We start from the raw sequence: 22,443 nt of genomic DNA, 5'->3' as shown, positions 1-22,443 counted from the left end.
TAAGAAGTATAATTTCTGTATTTGGAGATAAATTTAAAATATCTACATTTTAAGGGACATAAAAGTTTTAATACTGAACTACTGCTCTCTTGAATTTATTTGAAGGAACCCTAAACAATTTAAAAAGGAAATAATTATAAATGTATAAATTATTCCTTTGTTACCTTTGTGGGAGTAACATTAGCTGCTGGTCTGAGAAGATACCGGGAATTATATGCTGGTGACTGACTATAACATACTGAAGGGCCAGTAGTTCCAACTAAAAAAAAAAAAAAGAAAAGAAAGAAAACACTGTTAAAGTCTATACTACAGTTAAGACTAGGCAAGAGCTATAAACACAAAAGCAATAGAAATTAAAGAAAGATTTAACTACATAAATTTTAAATTTCTGTACATCAAAATACACCAATCAAGATTATCAAATGACAAACTAGAAAAAAATTGCTAAATATGACATGAAGAATAAGAGAATAGCATCACTGTGATCAACAACAACAACTACCTCACAAGCATTAAAAAAGGAATAAAGAAGAAAGTAACTGTTGCCTTTTCTAAGAAAGATCAGTATGATGTGGAATTATGGACATTCAGTCACAGAAAGGACGTAAGGAACCAAGATGCCATCTGATGGTCAATGCATTTGAAGTGGGCCTAGAAAATCTGCAGAAAGACTAGGTTGTATTTTGTAAACTAAAGCTATTACTGAGAATGTTCAGCTCAAAAATCACCTGACAAATTCATGGAAAGGATGTCATCAACAACATAAAATGTGTTCCCTGGCTTAAAATAAAAAGCACATCAACACTCATGCTGATGTACAAACTATCTGCTCCTCTGTTTTGTGTGTTTTACCAGGAAACAAAACGACTAGAAGGCACCCATGTTAACGGCAAAACTACCAATAGTCATTTGCTTGAACAGTTTTATGATAGTTTTACCAGAAAACAACCAAAAGACCTTTTATGCCTGTACATGGAAGAAGAAACAGAAACTGTGCCAAGAGGTTCCAAACAATTGCCTCTGGAAAGCACTGAAAAATCAAGACCGAGAAAAGGCTAGCCAGAAGCCCAAGTTTGATTTTGGAAACCTAACAGAGGTGAGGATAGCTATTTTGAAATTACTATGGGGAGGAAGCAGGCACAGAACACAGAACAACCTGACAGAAATGGCCCAAGAATCTTAAAGTCTTGCAAGATGTCTGTCTACATGAAAGCAAAAAGAAAAAATATAATTTTAAATTTAAAAAAAAATCTTAGTCTGAAGTTTAAGTAGGGACTTTAATTGACTACTGACTCTAAACTGTGCGGAAAAAAACTAAAGAGCTCTAATAAATCTACTAAAAGTAATCTAATTTTTAAAAGCACCATATGAATAGACAATTTAGGAAAGAAATATAATAGGCCTCAAGGAACATGTTTTCGAAGTGAGCCTTGAAAATCCGCAAAATGACGAGGTTGCATTGTGCAAACTGAAGCTATTATGAGAATGTTCAGGTCAAAAAAATTACCTGACAAATTCATGCAAAGGATCTCACAAGGAACACAAATGTGTTCGCTGGCTTTTAAAAAATCACATTAACATTCATGTTGATATACAAATTCTTCTCCAACTGTTTTGTGTGAGTTTTACCAAGAAACCAAACAACTGGAAGGTACCCACGTTGAAGATGGCAAAACTACCAACAGCCATTTGCATGAATTGTTGAGCACGACTAGTATTAAAAAACCTTAAAAATTGATATCACTTTTGTTGCTACAAATTGGCAAAGGATTTTATAAACTAGTAAGTCAGCATTAGCAAAAGTGCGAAGATGGCACTATCAGATACTAGTGGTAAGAGCATAAACTGAATATTTTGAATACCCTACAAAACTAGGACAGTGTCCTAGAATTTGTAATGGCATAAACCAGAAACAACATAAAGGAACAGAATTTACAGTACTTCCATGTGATGGGATACCATGAACTCATTAATATTCAAAAAACATTTAAGTTTAAAAATGCTCAGAACTAAAGTAACATTTAAAAAACAGGCTAGCTCATCTACACGCAACATAATAACATGGTAACAATCTCATAAAAAATACTATATGTATAGAGAAAGAACCAGAAGGAAATGCTCTCAAATATAAGAAATGTTAATAAGGTGGTTAGTTTTTAGTTTTCTTCACCCTGTTCAGTACTTCTGAGTATCTCCTATGAGCTCATTAATCTTTAATTTTAATCATCTTACTTTAAAAAAAACAAGGACCATCTTGATATATGTTTACTTTTATTAAGGAAAAAGAATCTATGAACACAGGAACAGAAATCAGGAGATCTTGGCTCTCGCCCTTTCAGTGCCACAAAGCTGTTTTGTGAACCTGTAAATAATCCATTTGGAGTCTCCATATTTCTCAATTGTAAAATGAGGATGTGCTGCTTCTACACATTTCATAGGGTCATTGCAAGAATAAAATGAGACAATGGGAATGTTGTATTTACATGCTTGTATAAGAACAGAAGGCCTTTTATGCCTGTACACAGAAGAAATGGAAACATGACCCACAAGGCACCAAATAACTGACTGCACACATCACTAAAAAAGCCCCAGAAAAGGCTAGCCAGTTCGTTTATCCTCTTACAAGGACCTATATGATGTATAAGGTTTTAAGTAAACAAGGTTTGAACGTTAGACATTTCATATACTTATCTATGACTTATGACATTTAATAAGCTTGACTTCACAAAGATTTTGTTATTTTGCTTGTGTTGAGAAGATACTATCACAAAAGGCTAGTGGGGTTGCCTTAACTATATGAACCATCACACAAATGTGCTAATCTAAACTAGATTTGATTCTAAATCTTTCCTGGGCTAAAAAGAGAAAAAAAAAAGGGCACTACTACTACCATTTCAGAAGTCTGTCGTATGTAAAAGGAACAATTTTGTTATTTCTGGCTGCCTGGGAGCAATGTATTATACTGGCAAGTGCTTTGGAGTTACACCACTGGAGTGTGAATCTTGGCTCTATCAATAACTAGCTGTATAATAATGAGTAAGCTACCTAACCTTTCTTTATCCCATTTCTTTATTTATAAAAAAGGGATTAATAATGGTACCGGCCATTCTAAGTTACTGTAATTAAATAAAATTACATTCACAAAGCACTTTTGCACATAGCCAACCCACAGTAAACACTATTAGTAACCTTAGTTCATTAACTATTTACTGTATACTCTAATAAATGTCTGATACACACCCACACCCACCTGCACATACACAAATGCTCATAGTAATTATGTAAGGCAAGTATTATCTCCACATTTCAGACAGGTTAACTTACACAGCTATTATAGTAAGTGATAGAGCAGAACTTAAAAACCCAGTATGATTCAGGTCCAAACTCCTTTTCTTTCTTTATATAACCATAATATTTCAAATTAAGTAAGATTTCCTATATAATGTCCTGCCTCTCATCATTATCATCAAAATAATTCCCCAGAGGTGTAGGTTCTTAATTAAGCATTTCTTAGTGCATAACTCTATTCATTAACATTTTTCAATTTAAGGAATAATCTCATCTCAGCTCATCTGAGGTGTGGATTAAGTGTTCTTTAAGCCTTTATATACATGTGATCACATACAGCTCGTTTTTTCTGCTTGGGGTTATAAAAATCTCCGTTAACACCAAATACAGCTTTTGAAGTAATATATAAACAGACGTTGACATGTATATTAACAAACATATATAAATAAGGTGATTTCACAAGTTATCTACTTAAAACAGGGAAGTAAAGTAGTTTTACTAAAATATGCAATTATCCACTTGCCAGCTCACCTGTTAGTGGAGCCCCATGAAATGTCTGTGACCCCTGATATCCATCAGGCACTGAGTCTGGTCCATAATTCTCTGTGGGCCAACGATGAAGGGATGCTGAGTTACTGCTATTTAGTTTCAACTCCTGCATTTCTTTCTATTGGAAGAAAAAAAAAATCAAATAATTTTAAACATTTAATTATATCATGCCAGAAACAGTGCTGGGAAAGCTTACTCTTTTAAATTTAAATAACTGATTTTTTTTTTTTTTTTTTTTGAGATGGTGTCTCGATCTGTCGTCCAGGCTGGAGTGCAATGGCACAATCTTGGCTCACCGCAACCTCCACCTCCTGGGCTCAAGCAATTCTCCCACCTCAGCCTCCCGAGTAGCTGGGATTACAGGCATCAGCCAGCACGCCCGGCTAATTTTTTGTATAATAGTAGAGATGAGGTTTCACCATGTTTGCCAGGCTAGTCTTGAACTCCTGACCTCAAGTGATCCACAACCTCAGCCTCCCAAAGTGCTGGGATTATAGGTGTGACCCACCATGCCCGGACCTGATTATATCTTTTGAAAGTTTCTATTTGCCAATGAGTTCTAGGTACCTGGTGCTGATTTTAAAATATGATTCTTAATTTGTTAAAAATTTATCTGCTCCCATTTTCATTCATTAATACAAAACCTAATTCATTAACTCTCTCACCTAAACAAATAACCTCCTAAATGATCACACCTTCATTTCCATTCTACACTTGCCTACATTAACATTTCTGATGTTCACCTCCAGCCAAGACAATTCCCTGCTCAAAAAAACAAGTACCTAGAAACTAAATTTCTTTCCCCAACTTTCACAGTCCTCTAACATTACACTGACCATCCTTTCAGTGTGTTCTTTCTACACTGCAATCTGGACTACCTGACATTCCAAATCACCTCCCCAAATTAGCTTTTCACTTAACCCCGTGCTGAAACAAAATACAACTCATTCTCAAGGTGATGTTCAAATGCTCCACCAGGAAAGGGAAAAAAGTAGCAGCTGCAGAGAAATTTATTATGTATATAATGATATGTCCAACGCACTTAAACTCTTAATTCTTATACTATCTACACTGTTAGGTAAACAATATTAGCTCCTATCTTAAAATGAGAGAAAGGGATGCAGGGAATAACAGCTGGAATTTGAACCAGATCTGACTCCAAAAATGGTTTCTTAACCCAACTCTGCTGCCTTGACAAGACGGCAGATAGATACAATGCCGTCTAGTGTAGCTATGTGGCTACCTGATCTCTGCTGAAGAAAACTAAATGACAGCACCATACCCAACCCTAGAACCTACAAAATGTCCCCTTACAAAACAGACACTTAACAGGAAATTGTTTTTCCAAAGAAATTGTAGTGGTATCAGAAAACAGGTAAATTTTGAAAAGTTTCAAACTTCTCTGTATCAGCCCAGGAATCCGACCACTTCTAACAAGTGAGGTCAGGGACAGATCTAGCATGTCGGCTTTCTTTTTCCACAAGTGTTTCAAATAAAAATTTCCCAGGAAGACCTAACCATGAGGTCCAAAACCATCTCAATTTTCAAGCTAAATAAAATTTCCCCCACTCATCCATCTACAGTGCCTAGTCCAGATGCTACACATACACATCCAAGAAATAAGAAACTAGTGGAATCACCTAGAAAACTTTATGGTCACTGTTGGTATCCGCACCAGAGCTTTGAATTTGCAATCACTGCTGTAACTGTAATTTTTAACATTCAATGTGATGAGAACTGGCTTCAATAATTCTCTCGTTTTTAAAGATAAGAAGCCAAACAGTCACAAAGGAAGTGACTGGCCCAAGATCATTAATTAATGGCAGAGTCAGTACTAGTACCAAGCTTTTCAAGCTCATGGACTAGTGCTCCACTATACTTCCACAGAATACAATGCTGGGAGCCTGAAACCTGTATGTTAAGTCAAAATTGTATGTAATTGTCATAGGCCACGACTACACAGAATTAACATTCAAAATTTTTGTGCAAATTCAAAAATGTCTTCCCCACCAAATAGTATTCTCTTAAGTTGCAAATACTGCTGATCACACTGTAATAATCGCCACACATCAGCATATCTTTGATGTAACTTTAGCAGTATGAGTAATTTAGTTCTTGCCTGATAAGCATGAAAGAACCTACTTTTATTTCCAATTCCAAAAAAGTCAAGCTCCTTTGAACCCTATTGTTAAAATAAGATATATATACATAACTATTTCCTTACATAATTAAGTCAAATTCATATGGAAGTATTAAAATATAGTAGGACTTTTTGAAGCTCAGACCACTTTTCAATTCCTAGCTATACATTTGAAACACATGTAATCCACAGCTAATCTGGGAATGAACTCATAGACCAGAGTATGATTAGTACAGTGTAGCAGTTCGATCACTCAGGAAACTTCTCTGTGCCAGGGACTCTTATATTTTAAATAAAACAGTTTCTACCTTTGAAGGTCTCAAATTTTGTGGAAGATGAGGAGAGAGACACATAAAGTACTTTCAAAAATATGGTAAAGGGTTGGGCATGGTGGCTTACACCTGTAATCCCAGCACTTTGGGAGGCCAAAGCAGGCAGATCACCTGAGGTCAGAAGTTCAAAACCAGCCTGGCCAACATGGTGAAACTCTGTGTCTACTAAAAATACAAAAATTAGCTGGGCGTGGTGGCGGGTGCCTGTAATCCCAGCTACTCTGGAGGCTGAGGCAGGAGAGTCGCTTGAACCTGGGAGGTGGAGCTTGCAGTGAGCCAAGATCGCACCATTTCACTCCAGACTGGGCAACAGAGTGAGACTCCACCTCAAAACAAAACAAAACAAAATATGGTAAAGGGTCAAGACCAAGGTATGTAGGCTGGGCACAGTGGCTCACGTCTGCAATCCCAGCACTTTGGGAGGCTGAAGCAGGACTGTTTGAGCCAGGAGTTCAAGGCCACCCTGGGCAACATGGCAAAATCCCGTCTCTACAAAAAATACAACAATTAGCTGGGCCTGGTGGCGTGTGACTGTCTGTAGTCTTGGCTTCGTGGCAGGCTGAGCCAAGATACTCTCTTGAGCTAGGAGGTCGAAGCCGCAGTAAGCTGTGATCATACCACTGTACTCCAGCCTGCACAACAGAAGAAGACCCTGTCTTTAAAAAAAAAAAAAAAGACCAAAATGTCCCCTTGCCATACTATTTGGATGGCAGGGGGACATTTTCACCAGCTTCAGAAAAAAAGTGAGAGAGTGGCCAGGGAAGGAATCTTGGAATAAAAAGTACAGCTAGAGAAATTAAGTGACTTACCTTAATGGCCTTTAGTTGTTGGCAAATCATTTTCAGTAAAGAATTCTGATCTTCTGCCCATCGAGGTGGTGTTTTGGGAGAATACTAAAAAAAAAACAAAAATAACAAAACAGCATTTAAAACACTTAGAACAGAAACAATTTCACAATGAAATGATTCCATTCTTTCCTGTTTACCTTGTAACTTTTACTTGGTGATAGTGAATATTTGGTAGGAGATAGTGTAGAATGTTTTATTTCTGAATCTACATTTTGCAAAGAACCATTTTTATAAAGAGGACCTCCTTCACTATAGTCTTCGAGTTCCTGCATGACTGAATTAAGCATCTCTTTTACAGACTCCAGGGGCACAGGCAACTAAAAAGACATTAATTAAGGGCTTTCGTTTGCAAAAAATTCCAAAAGTAAAAACTCTAAAATGATATATTTTATCTTATTTACATTTTTGTCACTTTAATAAGCACTTTACACTTTAAATAATAATACACGTGAAAGTGTTTTTTAATTATCTTTTTTTTGTTTTTCTGTTGTTTTGTATTATTATTTTTTTTTTTTGTCTTTATTCTATAATTTTTTTCTTCATGAACACAGAAAAGTGTTGTACAATCTAACATCTTCTGATTCTAAAGTCCATGCTCTTTCTATTACTTCTGTTAACCATGATAATTGTAGAGGAATGTTAACTTGGAAAGCTTTTCAAAGTGAACAAAATAAGTTACTTTTGTTTTCTAACTGATTTTCAATGGTGACAGAAATACAGATGCTACAATACACCAGACAACATAAATCCTAATAAAAGAGTAGTAACACAAATTAACCAACAAAACACTCAGAAGACTGAACATAATTTAACATCCTCATGACAATCTCAAACAGCTGACAGCAAGAAAACAAGGGCATTCATAATGGCTGATGAGGATGAGAAGAAATGCTCTTAAGTTGTCAGCAACAACTTTCAATTTCAGCAAAGTTCATTAAGAATCAGTCCTGAGGCTATATTTGTTTTGATTACACTGCTAAGATAACAAAATCAATGTCTTATCTTAGATCTTTTCTAATTCCCCAAGAAGTACTTTTTAAGAGCATATACCTAGATTCCCAAGTTTAAAAAGACACACCAAACCTAAGACAAAGCAAGCAAATATAAGCATTTAGACACACACATCCCTTCTGTGCATTAGTAACAACATATTACTGAGTATTTTTGAAATTACCAAAATATAAGACCAACGCAAAAACATTGACCAGTGGGTTATCAGTAAGAACGTACATACAACAACCTGCTACTTACTTTCTTGACCACTGAAAGATTTGAATCACTGTCATCTAAAATCTTTATTAGGTAGTCCCTGGTCTTTCTCAGATAATTTTTGCATTCTTCTTGTTCTTCAGGAAACAGGGCATCATTTTCAATGTCTTCTGCCTTCCTGTGAAAAATCTATACAAATAGTGCTTTTATGAAATCATTAGGTTTTTAAGACAAAAAACTTTTAGCTTGGCCAGGCATGGTGGCTCATGCCTGTAATCCCAGCTACTCGGGAGCTGAGGCACAAGAATCGCTTGAGCCTGGGAAGCAGAGGTTGCAGTGAGCCAACATTGTGCCACTGCACTCTAGCCTGGCCAACAGAGAAACCCCATCTTTTAAAAATAAATAAATAAATAAATAAAACTTGTAGCTCAAGTACCACATCTACTTACCAGTGCGAGATTCCAATAAGAAACAACGCTTTTTATAGATTCAAAAGCAGTCATAGCATCTTCTATATTTCCGTTTACTGCATCCAATATAGCAAAAGTTATGTGTGCGTCTTCTTCATATTCAACAATTTCTGATGCCTAAACACACAGAATAGTTTTTAGTCAAATTGTTTATACTCAATATAAAACCCAAATGATTTCCAAAGATTTTATGTGATCTTAAGAGACAAACATCTCATTACTCTTCTCTGTCATATCTTATTTGTGAGCTAGTGAATTTAGAAAACAAGATTACCATTAAATAACAAGGCAATTAATTTAAGCAGTTTATAGCTCCATGTCTTTGTTTATAAACTGGAAATTCCCATCTCCAATAAATTCATAAAGGAACTCTGTTACCTGAATGTCTACACTATGAAAATGTTTAAACAGAGGATCAATAGGTTCAGGAATACTGTTCTTCTTTTTTATTATCTTCAACAATGGCAAAACTTTCTTCCAATAATGAACACTTCTCCCTATGTATTCTCGTTGATCATAAAAAGAATTAAGATCGCTGCCCTAAAAAAGAAAGTTAAAAGCACACAACTTTAAGGAACACGCATGATTAGATCTAAAGTTCATTTACAAGTTGTAAGAACTGGCTAAAATTTCAAGTCAAAACCAAATGGTACCTCAATAGTCATTTGTTCAGCTTCCAAATACTGTAATAACTAAACCACCTTAATACCAGTGATCATTCTACACTGACTTTTTTTTCTTTTTGAGACAGAGTCTCGCTCTGTAGCCCAGGCTGGAGTGCAGTGGCGTGATCTTGGCTCACTGCAAGCTCCGCCTCCTGGGTTCACGCCATTCTTTTGCCTCAGCCTCCCAAGCAGCTGGGACTACAGGCACCTGCCACCACGCCCGGCTAATTTTTTTTTTTTTTTTTGTATTTTTAGTAGAGACGGGGTTTCACCATGTTAGCCAGGAATGTTCTCGATCTCCTGACCTTGTGATCTGCCCACCTCGGCCTCCTAACATGCTGGGATTACAGGCATGAGCCACCGCACCCGGCCTCTACACTCAACTTTTAAATGCTTCTAATGATACCACCCTAACGTAGCAATCCAAACTACTTTTTAACAGTTACCATTTTTAGATAGCTGAAACCTGCCTCTTCTGTAGTGTCAGTTTGTTCAAAAGGCTGACCATCTACACCTAATGGTGACACAAAAAACACCTTAAATATTTAGAAAGATCTATAATGGTCTTACCTACAAAGCCTTGTGCTAATTTTTTTTTAATTTTTCAGGCTGAATAATTATCAGAACTTAATTATTAAGGAATAACAGTAACAGCTCAGCTAATATGTAACATTCACTGTGTGCCAGGTACTGCTCCTCTAAGTGCTTATATTTAACTACATTAACTATTTTGCAGCAATAAAAAACACATCTGTCATAATATGACCAAGCTGCTGTTTTCAGAACAAAAAAACTTTCAATGAAAAGTTCATGATTTTAAAAAATTAAGGTAATGTTCTTTAAAAATGCTTATACTTTAAAACTCACCATTTTCTGAAGGCATTTTGCCCAATGTACAAGCAGAGCAGGTTGAAGGCCATGTTTTTCCTGGGCTCTTAGAGTGTTTATTTCATGCTGAACTAGAAGTCTCAATTTTGCTGAGTTTCCAGGTCTAAAAAATAGTTCAATTTACTAAAATTGCTTTCTAAATACACAGTTCAGCGCTTACATACATATATGTTAATGGGTCACATGACAAATTAAATCTTCACATGAGGATTAAATCCCTGGTAAAACCTATGCACTAAGTGACAGCAATATTTTTGTTTTACTACTTACACTGCTTTTCTGTGAATCAGAGTACAAACCGCATCCCACCAAGATTTTTGTCTTTCTGTACAAAGCTGTTTACACACAGGAAGGGGCAGGCATAACGGCTGATAGGATGTGTGGTGAGAATTACATTTCTCCTTCAATTGTAAGTGGCTGGTATATACTACTCCAAGGAGAAATACCTGTTTTATTTAAGGAAAAGTTAAGTTAGAAAAAAAAAATTAAACAAAATTCAGAATATTTAATTTGTTAAAATCTTTGCTTACTTCAAGGTCTAAAATACATATTGATTCAGGTGCATTTGTTTCAAGCCTTGAGGTTTCCTGGGGCAAACGATGGAAAAGCTGTTTTAGCCATTTTCGGATTCCAGGTAAAGCAGGCAATGAATTCCACTGTAAGCCAAGCCAAGTAAGGTGCTGAAGACTACCATTATGTGCTCGAATAGCACCTAAAATCAAATTAAAAAATTGGCTTAAGGGTTTGAAATTTTTCTTTGTGCCATTAGTTTTGCCAACATAAGCAATTCACATTATATATATCTTAATTATATAACTGCTTTTCTATATCAAAGCTGGAGAGAATTCTATGTTAGGCAAAATCTCATGTTCTTATTAAATGCATTCTCACTTGATTATTTCTAGAAATTTTAATAAAAATAGTAGTGATGAAGAATGTTTAAGTCCATCTTAAAAAATGACACTGACTAGAACTCAATAAACCAAAATCAACTGACAAAAGCCAAATAAAGAACACCTAACCTAATAAGAAACCCCAAAACAATGGGTTTTCCTTTAAGTCATTAAAGCAATGGAACATCACTATATTAATCCATCAGTACAGTAAAGAAATCTGTTTTCCTATAAGAAAGTCAATATTGAAAAGGTTATGCGCAGTCAGGAGTTCGAGACCAGCCTGGCCAGCATGGTGAAACTCCGTCTCTACTAAAAATACAAAAAATTAGCCGACCATGGTGTCACGTGCCTGTAGTCCAGGCTACTTGGGAGGCTGAGGCAAGACAATTGCTTGAACCTGGCAGGTGGAAGTTGCAGTGAGCCGAGATTGCGCCACTGCGCTCCAGCCTGGGTGACAGAGTGAGACTCTGCCTCAAAAGAAAAGAAAAGAAAAGAAAAGGTTATGTGCTTCTGGAAGCATAAAGAGGTATAATCTTTCTGTCATTTTGGCAATTTGCAAGACTTAAAGATGTTCATGTCCTTTGTCTCAGTAATTCTGTTTTTAGATATCTCTATGGAAATAACTTGCAATGAAGACACTTTTTGTTGAAGTTTTTATCAGAGTATGATTATTAACAGTGGAAAAGTTGAAAACAACTTGGATGCCCAATAACAGAAAGTAGCAAGCAAATTATGACTACTTCATAAAAAAGATTATATTGCCAATAAAAGTGATATTTATAGTTTTAATACAGAGACTATGGGAGAGAATTCATGAAGGAAGCAAGATAAATCATACATAAACAACCATTTAGATGAAAAATATGGCCAGATGCAGTGGCTCATGCCTATAATTCCAACACTTTTTGTTTTTGAGATGAAGTCTCACTCTGTCGCCCAGGCTGTAGCGCAGCGGCGTGATCTTGGCTCACTGCAACCTCCACCTCCCGGGTTGAAGTGATTCTCCTGCCTCAGCCTCCCGAGTAGCTGGGACTACAGGCACATGCCACCACGCCCGGATAATTTTTGTATTTTTAGTAGAGACGGGGTTTCACCACGTTGGCCAGGATGGTCTCGAACTCCTGATCTCAGGTGATCTGCCCGCCTTGGCCTCCCAAAGTGCTGGGATTACAGATATGAGCCACTGTGCCGGGCCCCATCCCAACACTTTGGGGGGCTTAGGCGGGAGGATCACTTGAGCCGGGCATGGTGGCGGGCACTTGTAATCCCGCTACTTGGGAGACTGAGGCAGCAGAATCACTTGAACCTGGGAGGCAGAGGTTACAGTGAGCCGAGATTGCACCACTGAACTCCAGCGTGGAGGACAAGAGCAAAACTTGGTCTCAAAAACAACAACAACAAAAACTACGTGCCACCCCCACAGCACCACATTCAAACTCCCCCCAGCCCAACCCACACACGAAAGGAATACAGGAAAATATTGTCATTATTTCTGGGTAATAAGATTATGGGCAATTTATAAGAATTAAGACAGAGACCATTTCCTCTGAAACATATAACTTACCAACATCATATCTAGCCAAATCTTCAAGCTCTGGTTCTTGTACATCAATGTTTCCAATATCATCGCTACCAAGAAAAGATGTATCCTTAGGTGACTGACTAGAAAACAGAGCATCATATAATGCAGACTGCCCACTTTTGTTGGCAAAAGATTCAACAACCTCTTTTAAAAAATCTTGCTTGCCACGACTTAAATTTAGCAACATGTGCCCTGAAAAAAAAATTTACTTCCATCACTTTAAAAATACAGATTGTATTTGCTCACATTGTCTCATTTGTATACCCAAAGGGGAAATAACATGATTATTGCAGACCTAACCCTCCAACCCAAAAAATACAGCTGGACAACAAAACGGGTGCTTATGTAGAAAATGAAGAGTACAGGTTTAATATTCTCAGTATCTACAGAAGACAGCAGAAGTGGGAAAAAAGACAGGAATGTGTATGAAAAATGCCAAACATATTTGCATTTTAGATGAAAAGGTCTGGATTTAAGTGGCCATAGGAGAACAGGGACAAGCTCTTATTCTCTGATCTGATACGATTTCTAAATCTGGCTGATCAGAATCCTCCTTTAAACAGCTTTTAAGAATTACTTCCGGCTGGGCACGGTGGCTCATGCCTGTAATCCCAGCACTTTGGGAGGCCAAGCTGGGCGGATAATGAGGTCAGGAGATCGAGACCATCCTGGCTAACACAGTGAAACTCCGTCTCTACTAAAAATACAAAAAAAAAGATTAGCCGGCCATGGTGGCGGGCGCCTGTAGTCCCAGCTACTGGGGAGGCTGAGGGAGGAGAATGGTGTGAACCCAGGAGGCAGAGCTTGCAGTGAGCCAAGATCACACCACTGCACTCCAGCCTGAGCGACAGAGTGAGACTCTGTCTCAGGAAAAAAAAAAAAAAAGAATTATTTCCAGGCCTCGTTCCCAGAGATTTTTATTCCATATGTTTACAGTAAGCAATCGAAAAATCATAGTCCTCGGATAAAGTACTGATACATGCTATAACGCAGATGACCCTTGAAAACCTTGCTAAATGAAAGAAGCCAGTCACAAAAGACCACATACTATATGATTCCACTTACGTGAAATGTTCAGAATAGGCAAACCTACAGAGACAGATTGGCGGTTGCCAAGGCTGAGAGGTTTGAGTAAAATGGGGAGTAACTGCTAATAGGTACGGAATTCCTCATGGAGTGATGAAAATCTTCTAAAACTGATTGTCGTGACAATGGTAATACTCTATGAACATACTAAAAGCCACTAAACTGTACACTTTAAATGGGTGAAGCGTATGGTATACGAATTCTATTTCAATTGAACTTTTTTTAAAAACCGTCCTTCGAGTTAATTCTGCTGGGCAATTAGGTTTGGTTACCACTACACAGTTGTGTCTCAGCACACTTACAGAGGCACCCTCGGGATGCCCAGATCAAAGACATAAAAAAAATAGGCAATTTTTATCTAACTGTGACCATGCAAAGGCACTTATGAGAGCCCTGCAAGGGTAGAAGAAAAAGAGAAAAGGAAAAAAGTAGAAAGTCACTTTAAGGATTGAAAGCCTAACTCCCACAAAAAAAGTGGGCTATGGAATAAAAAAGCAATGTGAGCTTTGGCCAACAGCCTAACTATATACCAAAGCTTATAATAACTTTGATTTAATATTACATCTTGCTCTTTACAAAATTCATCCAATTTTATATCAAAACTGCTCCTTATAGAAAGCATTATGTTTCTTCAGTTCACTGCTTGATTCAATGGCCACCTAACTACCTTAAAGTTTGTATCTTAGCAAAATCACAGGTAATATGCAACAGACCTTTAGGATTCATCCCAAGCCAAAAATGGGGGAAAAAATCCACAAATTCCAAGAGCCTAATATAAGGTAAGTATATATCTTCTATCTTCCTCACTATGCTCTCAGCTCTTTAAGACAGATCCATATCTTCTTCATCTTTATATCCCCACAGCAGTGTTTTTAGAATCAGCTGGTGTTAAATGGTTGGCAAATCAATAATTATACTTAGTTCAGGAAGTGACTAAATATTCAGGATAGAGGCTCTAGCAGCCAGATAAAGAAAGAGTTAAGAAATCCTCTCCACCTAGGAACAAACAATATCAAATATTCATGTTTTTTAAAGAATGTGCTAATTCTTCGCATCTCTTCCATACCTACTGCTCTTAACTGATACGGCAAAAAGAAATAATTTTGACAAATTATCTCCTGGACAGATGAAGATTTTATCATAAGATATGCCTTAACAGAAATTCCTTTTTCTTTTTAAATCAAATTAGTTTAATATTACTATTACCTGATTGGCTCAGTCGGTCACAGGCCATCATTTCCAGCAGATTTTGTCCAGCTTCACCTTTTATTAATTTAATCTTTGGTCTTGGAACCTAATAATTTTAGAATCAAAAATCTTAATTTGATGATACCCATACTTCTAATAGTAACATGGTCTTATCTATTACACTGTACTTTTTTTGACAATGAATAAACAGTTAACCATTAATTAAACTGAGTTGGAAAAGACTGCAAAAACTGGGAACCAAGGAATTTATAAAACCTATGAAAGACAGGCCAGGTACAGGCGTGGTGGCTCACACCTGTAATCCAACACTCTGGGAGGCCAAGGTGGGCTGATCACTTGAGGTCAGGAGTTCGACACCAGCCTGGCCAACATGGTGAAACCCAGTCTCTACTAAAAATAATTTAAAAAAAACAAAGAGCCAGGCGTGATGGCACACATCTATTAATTCCAGCTACATGGGAGGCTGAGGCACAAGGATAGCTTGAACCTGGGAGGCACAGGTTGTAGTGAGCCAAGACCGTGCCACTGCACTTCAGCCTGGGTGAAAGAGCGACACTCCATCTCAAAAAAAAAAAAAGGCGGCCAGACATGGTGGCCCACACCTGTAATCCCAGCACTTTGGGAGGCCAAGGTGGGGGGATCGCTTGAGCCCAGAGTTCAAGACCAGCCTGAACAACACGGTGAGACCCTATCTCTAAAAAAAGTTTTTTTTAATTAGCCAGGCGTGGTGGCACACACCTGTGGTCCCAGCTACTCAGGAGGCTGAGGCAGGAGGATCACTTAAATCCAGGAGATCAAGGCTGCAGTGAGCCATGATCATGCCACTGTGCTCCAGCTTGGGAGACAGAGTGAGACCCTATCTCCAAAAAAAGAAAAAAAAAAAAAGCATACACAGAGCAGTTCTGAGAAATTAGTTTCTACTAAAAGCACATTCATGTTACAATCAGAGAAATGGAAATTTTAATTACATTACTTTTCTACCCTGCCTAAATAGGACAACAGCAGATGTTGTCCTATCTGAGTAGATATGACACCCTACTTTAAAAAGTACAGGTGAAATGACACTTGGAAATGCCACATTGTAGATAACACATTTTCAGAGTATGGATAATATGGGATAGCACTGGAATAAATGGGACAACCAGGAAATTAAAGAGATCCTAATGTAATAACCTGTGAAAACAAAAAAATCATGATGAATAGAATGGCGAAGGGAAGACATGACAGCTGCCTTCAAATATTAAAATTATTTTATAAAAGCAATCATCAAAAGAAGAAACAAGACCAACAGGTAGAAGGCTTGAAGAATATTTTTATTCTATATAAGGAAGTACCAAGAGCCAAACCACCTAAAGATGCACTGGGCTATCTTGAAAAGCAATGGAATGTCCATCACTGAAAATGTCCAGTCATAGGCAATGCCCACTTACTAGAAACATGCCAAAAGTAACTATATGGGTGACTAGAGCATCGGCTTTTAATTCTATCACCACTTTCTTAATTGGTGGTGGAAATGTAATTTGATACAACCTCTTTAGGGTTAGATATTTGGCAGCAGCTCTAAAAATTATAAATGCATAGATATACTTTGATACTGCAATTCTTTCAGGAATTCATGGCACAAGTTAATCATTGCTAAATTACTTCAAGTAGCATTAAAAAAAAAAAAGTAAAAGCAAGCTAATGTCCTGGTTTTAGGACCCTGGTTTTAAAAACTCCAAAGCTACAGTACATCCACACAATGGAATAATATGCAAGCATCCAAACTAATGAGAATGCCCTTTATATATACTGACATGGAAATATCTCCAAGATACAGTTAATGGAAATAAAGTAAATGCAATCTTCAAATGTTTTCCTCCTTCTTTTAAAGACAGGGGATGTATGTGTGTTTACTTGGAGATGCATACAACATTTCCTGAAGAATACACAAGAAAGCAATAACATTAGTTTCTTTGGGAGTGGAGAAAGTAAATAACTAGGGAACAGAAAGGAGTCTTCATAGCATATTCTTAAGAGCCGCCAGAATTTTAAACCATGTATATATAATTCTTTCCAAACATGCTCATTTTTCAAAATATATGATTTATGAACCTAAAAGCTTCTGATTTTGAATTTTAGAAATATTCGTATCGCCTATCCTTTTACTCACAAGTTTTCTAAACATCATGTCAAAGTTTGTCATCTATATGTTGAAAAGAGCACACAAAATAAGAAACAAAATGTTGACATCATTCTTTTTGTTTTCAAACTGACCTCAATTCATAAACCCGGCCTCTTTTACAAAATTATTCAACAGTTGAATTTGTGACCAGTTAATTAGTTGTGAATCCACTCAATCAAATCATCTCAATTCACTATTTCCTTTTTTTTTTTTTTGAGTTGGAGTCTCGCTCTGTCGCCAGGCTGGAGTGCTGCAGTGGCAAGATCTTGGCTCACTGCAACCTCCGCCTCCTGGTTTCAAGCAATTCTCCTGTCTCGGCCTCTCAAGTAGCTGGGACTACAGGCACCCGCCACCATGTGTGGCTAATTTTTGTATTTTTAGTAGAGATCGGGTTTGACCGTGTTGGTCAGGATGGTCTCGAGCTCCTGACCTCAAGTGATCCGCCCGCCTCAGCTTCCCAAAGTGCTGGGATTACAGGCGTGAGCCACCGCGCCTGGCTATTTCCTCATCTTAACTAAAAGGTTTCAAGATACTTTGTTAAATACCTAGCTGCAATGCAGATGTACTTACTAGAACCACAGTATTCCTCTGATTAAGAGTCTGAAAATCTTGCCATAAAAGTTAGCCAATTCTTAAATACCCAAATGCCAGCACATAACCTACATTTTATGCTTATAATCATTTGATCATTAAGCTTTAAAATAAACTGATAAAATAAAATACAAGCATCTAAGATGTTTCTATTATATATTCATTCTACAGAAATATGTGGTAGTTAAAGACTGAGGTAGGTATCTCTGTGCTGAAGTGGAACAATGAAGAAACATTTAGAAAAGCAAGGCATCTGGCAATAGGTAAAGCACACCCACATTGAGGCACAATATTTTTTAAAAGCAGAGAAAGAATGTATTGCACATTTGCATATGCAAAAAATATTTCTGAACACCCAAGAAACTCCTAACAGTAGCTGTCATCTAGGAAAGGAGACCTGAGTGAATGGATTAAGAGGGAAACTAACTTTTTATTATTAAAAGTTCACAGTCAGGTGTGGTGGCTCATACCTGTAATCCCAGCACTTTGGGAGGGCAAGGCAGAAGGATCACTTGAAGCTAGGAGTTCAAGACCAACCAGCCTGGGAAACATAGCAAGACCTTGTCTTTACAAAAAATTTAACAATGTAGCCAGGCATGGTGGCAGGCACCTGTAGTCCCAGCTACTGAGCTGAGGCTGAAGCAGGAGAGGATCGCTTGAGCCCAGGAGTTTGAGGATACAGTGAGCTATGATCGTGCCACTGCACTCCAGCCAGAGCAACAAGAGTGAGACCCTGCCTCCCAAAACTACATATCAAAAAATTTTAGGCTGTGCACAGTACCACCTATAATCCCAGCACTCTGGGAAGCTCGAGCCCAGTTCAGCGTTACAGTGAGCTACGATTACGCAACTGCACTCCAGCCTGGGTGACACAGCAAGACTCTAATAGACACACAGACAGATAAATTTTAAAGTTTCCATTAAAAATAAGAACTATTGGCAGGGCGCGGTGGCTCATGCCTGTAATGCCAGCACTTTGGGAGGCCAAGGTGGGCGGATCATGAGGTCAGGAGATTGAGACCATCCTGGCTAACACGGTGAAACCCTATCTCTACTGAAAATACAAAAAAATTAGCCGGGCGTGGTGGTGGGTGCCTGTAGTCCCAGCTACTCGGGAGGCTGAGGCAGAAGAATGGCATGAACCCAGGAGGCGGAGCTTGCAGTGAGCCGAGGTCGTGCCACCGTGCTCCAGCATGGGCGACAGAGTGAGACTCCATCTCAAAAAAAATCAAATAAATAAAAATAAGAACTATCAGTTACTTGAGAATTTCTATAAGAACCTTTTAATGTTTGTATTACCTAGTGAAACCTCACTAAATCCATTAATTTTCACTAATCCATTCCTTATGAACACAGAAGTTTCTACTGAGCATTTTAAATATTAGTACCTAACATGTGAACTGTCTATCAACGGTGTTTTCAAAAGATTTACAGGCTGGGCTCAGTGGCTCATGCCTGTAATCCCAGCATTTTGAGAGGCCGAGTCGGGTGGATCACGAGGCCAGAAGATCGAGACCATCCTGGCTAACATGGTGAAACCCCATCTCTATTAAAAAATACAAAAAATTAGCCCGGCATGTTGGTGTGTGCCTGTAATCCCAGATACGTAATAGGCTGAAGCAGGAGAATCACTTGAACCCAGGAGGCACAGGTTGCAGTGAGCTGACATTGCGCCACTGCACTCCAGCCTGGTGACAGAGCGAGACTCTGTCTCAAATAAAAATAAAAAGATTTATATTAGGCAGGGCATGGTGGCTCACTGCCTGTAATCCCAGCACTTTGAGAGGCCGAGGCGCACAGATCACCTGAGGTCAGGAGTTCGAGACCAGCCTGACCAACATGGAGAAACCCCGTCTCTACTAAAAATACAAAATTAGACGGGGGTGGTGGCGCGTGCCTGTTATCCCAGCTACTTGGGAGGCTGAAGCAGGACAATCACTTGAACCTGGGAGGTGGAGGTTGCAGTGAGCCAGATCACGCCATTGCACTCCAGCCTGGGCAACGAGAGCAAAACTCCGTCTCAAAAAGAAAAAAAGATTTATATTAGAAGGAGGGGCCTTCTCTAAAAGTAATGAATCCTTTTTTTCCCTCCCCAAGCAAAAAATCCTTCTCTAAAATTAACAATCATTTTTCTAAGCCTGGTTTAATGCTTTTTTGGAAGACTGCTTATTTCTTTTCCTTTCAAAAGTTATGCAAGCTCATTAAAAAAAAAAAAAGGCCAGGAGTGGTGGCTCACGCCTGTAATCCCAGCACTTTGGGAGGCCGAGGCGGGTGGATGACTAGGTCAGGAGATTGAGACCATCCTGGCTAACACGGTGAAACTCCGTCTCTACTAAAAGTACAAAAAAAAAAATTAGCCAGGCGTGGTGGCGGGTGCCTGTAGTCCCAGCTACTCGGGAGGCTGAGGCAGGAAAACAGCATGAACTCGGGAGGCAGAGCTTGCAGTGAGCCGAGAGCGTGCCACTGCACTCCAGCCTGGGCGACAGAGTGAGACTCCGTCTCAAAAAAGGCCAGGCACAGTGGCTCGTGCCTGTAATCCCAGCACTTTGGGAGACCAAGGCAGGTAGATCACGAGGTCAAGAGATTGCAACCATCCTGGCTAACATGGTGAAACCCCGTCTCTATTAAAAATACAAACAATTAGCTGGGCGTGGTAGCACGGGCCTGTAGTCCCAGCTACTCAGGAGGCTGAGGCAAGAGAATCACTTGAACCCAGGAGGTGGAGGTTGCAGTGAGCCGAGATCACGCCACTGCACTCCAGCCTGGCGACGGAGAGACTTGGTCTCAAAAAAAATAAAAAAATAAAAAATAAGAAAAGGTTTTATGTTTTCAAGATTAATAGATATACTGTTACACATACACAATACAGTCATAAATGTTATATACATGTTTTTCAATTAACATGTTAAATTGCAATCATATTCTTCTATCATAGGTTATAAAGCCACTGCCCTACATCTACTTATTAGGATTTTGTCCAAGTAACACATCTTTTTGAATCAAGCTTTACCCATAATACAAGATTACATCTTTATCATGTTCCCAAAAATGGCAGAGTAAAAAGATTAAACTCTTCAAATGTGTCTACAAACAAATCATGGCAATGCAGGCTTTCAACAAGAGTGCATTCAACATCCCTGTTTCACCAGCCTCACCAGTATTGTGTATGCTTAGTTATTTTCCACTGTATCAAATTGACTATTTCATTTTAACTTTAATTCCACAGGTTTGTTCACATACTGTCATTACATACCAGAGCACACCTTCATTTAAAACACATCAAGACTCAGTGAAATGTCAATTGCTCCTACAAGTGGAAGACTTACCTGAAATGCTATGAGATAGCACAATGCAGCCAGCTCAGAAAGAGCTCGCCATTGAACATTACTATGCTGACCCATCTTCAAAAGCAGAGAACCAGCATGCATGTAGAAATGTCCTTTCATTTCTAAGAAAGTAGCTGACAGTTCATCATTTCCACCCAAAGAAGATTTCACAGACTGAAGAGCACTACCAAAACTGTAATATGAAAATATCAAACAGATAATACACACTTACTGCACTGTGAATAATCATGGTTTATTTAATTCAAAACAAAATAAACATTTTATTTCAAGCTTCATCTTCCACATTCAACTTCTAATAATTCTTATTCCCCACGTTATAAATTATGAATCATCTAATGCTTATTTTTATCCTGCATGCTTCCTATACTTCATGCTTAACCTCTCAAATGATGTCTTATTCCCAGTTATTTCCAGCCCTCCAATCACAGGATAAATATAAGATTAGTGATTATAGGTGCACATTTCAAAATAAACCAGGAGAAAATTGGGAGACTATTTTGTAGCTTCTTCCTGATCATATAATTTCATTATTTAATTAACAGTTGTAATTTCTCAAATTAGACATACCATTTCCAAATTAAAAGTAAATAACTGACAGGTATTTGAGTATCAATACAGTAATTGCTCTCTTTACTACACAGATCATTACAGTGTTAAATAAATTTTTTTTTTTTTTTTTTTGAGACGGAGTCTCTCACTATCGCCTGGGCTGGAGTGCAATGGCACGATCTAAGCTCACTGCAACCTCCACCTCCTAGGTTCAAGTGATTCTCCTGACTCAGCCACCTGAGTAGCTGGGATTACAGGTGCCTGCCACCATGCCCCGCTAAACTTTTTTTATATTTTTAGTAGAGACAGGGTTTCACTATGTTGGCCAGGCTGGTCTCGAACTCCCACCTCATGATCCACCCGCCTCAGCTTACCAATGTGCTGGGATTACAGGCATAAGCCACTATGCCTGGCCTATTATTTGTAATCTATATTCTAAATTAGTTCTTCTAAATCCTAATGTTTCTCCAAATCCTCACTTTGGAAGAAAAGTAAAAGCAAAAAGCAAACACTTAAACGTGAAGCATGATTTTAAAGTGGCTTATAATAAAGCAGCCAGAGCAAGTGAGGTCTAAAGATCTCTGAGGGTGCTCAAAAACCCCTTCAGGGGATCCATGAAGTTAAAATTAC

The 22,443-nt window shown here is 38.2% G+C and overlaps 1 protein-coding gene across 3 annotated transcripts in view; it reads right to left on the bottom strand.

The window, feature by feature from the left end:
* Nucleotides 1–22,443, bottom strand: part of LOC129056890 (E3 SUMO-protein ligase RanBP2-like) — a 39,074-nt gene that overhangs the window by 4,237 nt on the left and 12,394 nt on the right. The window contains exons 7-19 of one of the 3 annotated variants that reach the window (XM_054546991.2): nucleotides 21,244–21,436; nucleotides 15,160–15,247; nucleotides 12,850–13,059; nucleotides 10,920–11,101; nucleotides 10,660–10,835; nucleotides 10,369–10,492; nucleotides 9,215–9,376; nucleotides 8,816–8,953; nucleotides 8,409–8,555; nucleotides 7,295–7,474; nucleotides 7,119–7,202; nucleotides 3,820–3,955; nucleotides 165–259 (exon numbers count right to left, since the gene is read on the bottom strand). In XM_054546991.2, the coding sequence (XP_054402966.1) occupies nucleotides 165–259; nucleotides 3,820–3,955; nucleotides 7,119–7,202; nucleotides 7,295–7,474; nucleotides 8,409–8,555; nucleotides 8,816–8,953; nucleotides 9,215–9,376; nucleotides 10,369–10,492; nucleotides 10,660–10,835; nucleotides 10,920–11,101; nucleotides 12,850–13,059; nucleotides 15,160–15,247; nucleotides 21,244–21,436 (1,915 nt within the window). Of the gene's footprint in view, nucleotides 1–164; nucleotides 260–1,783; nucleotides 2,424–3,819; nucleotides 3,956–7,118; nucleotides 7,203–7,294; nucleotides 7,475–8,408; nucleotides 8,556–8,815; nucleotides 8,954–9,214; nucleotides 9,377–10,368; nucleotides 10,493–10,659; nucleotides 10,836–10,919; nucleotides 11,102–12,849; nucleotides 13,060–15,159; nucleotides 15,248–21,243; nucleotides 21,437–22,443 lie in introns of those variants that run through there. The other 2 variants (XM_054546998.2, XM_063713298.1) reach the window with 2 other exon arrangements.

Source organism: Pongo abelii, chromosome 12, assembly GCF_028885655.2.
Source record: "Pongo abelii isolate AG06213 chromosome 12, NHGRI_mPonAbe1-v2.0_pri, whole genome shotgun sequence".
NCBI classification, from domain to species: Eukaryota; Metazoa; Chordata; class Mammalia; order Primates; family Hominidae; genus Pongo; species Pongo abelii.
This window is presented reverse-complemented; position numbering and strand designations above follow the sequence as displayed.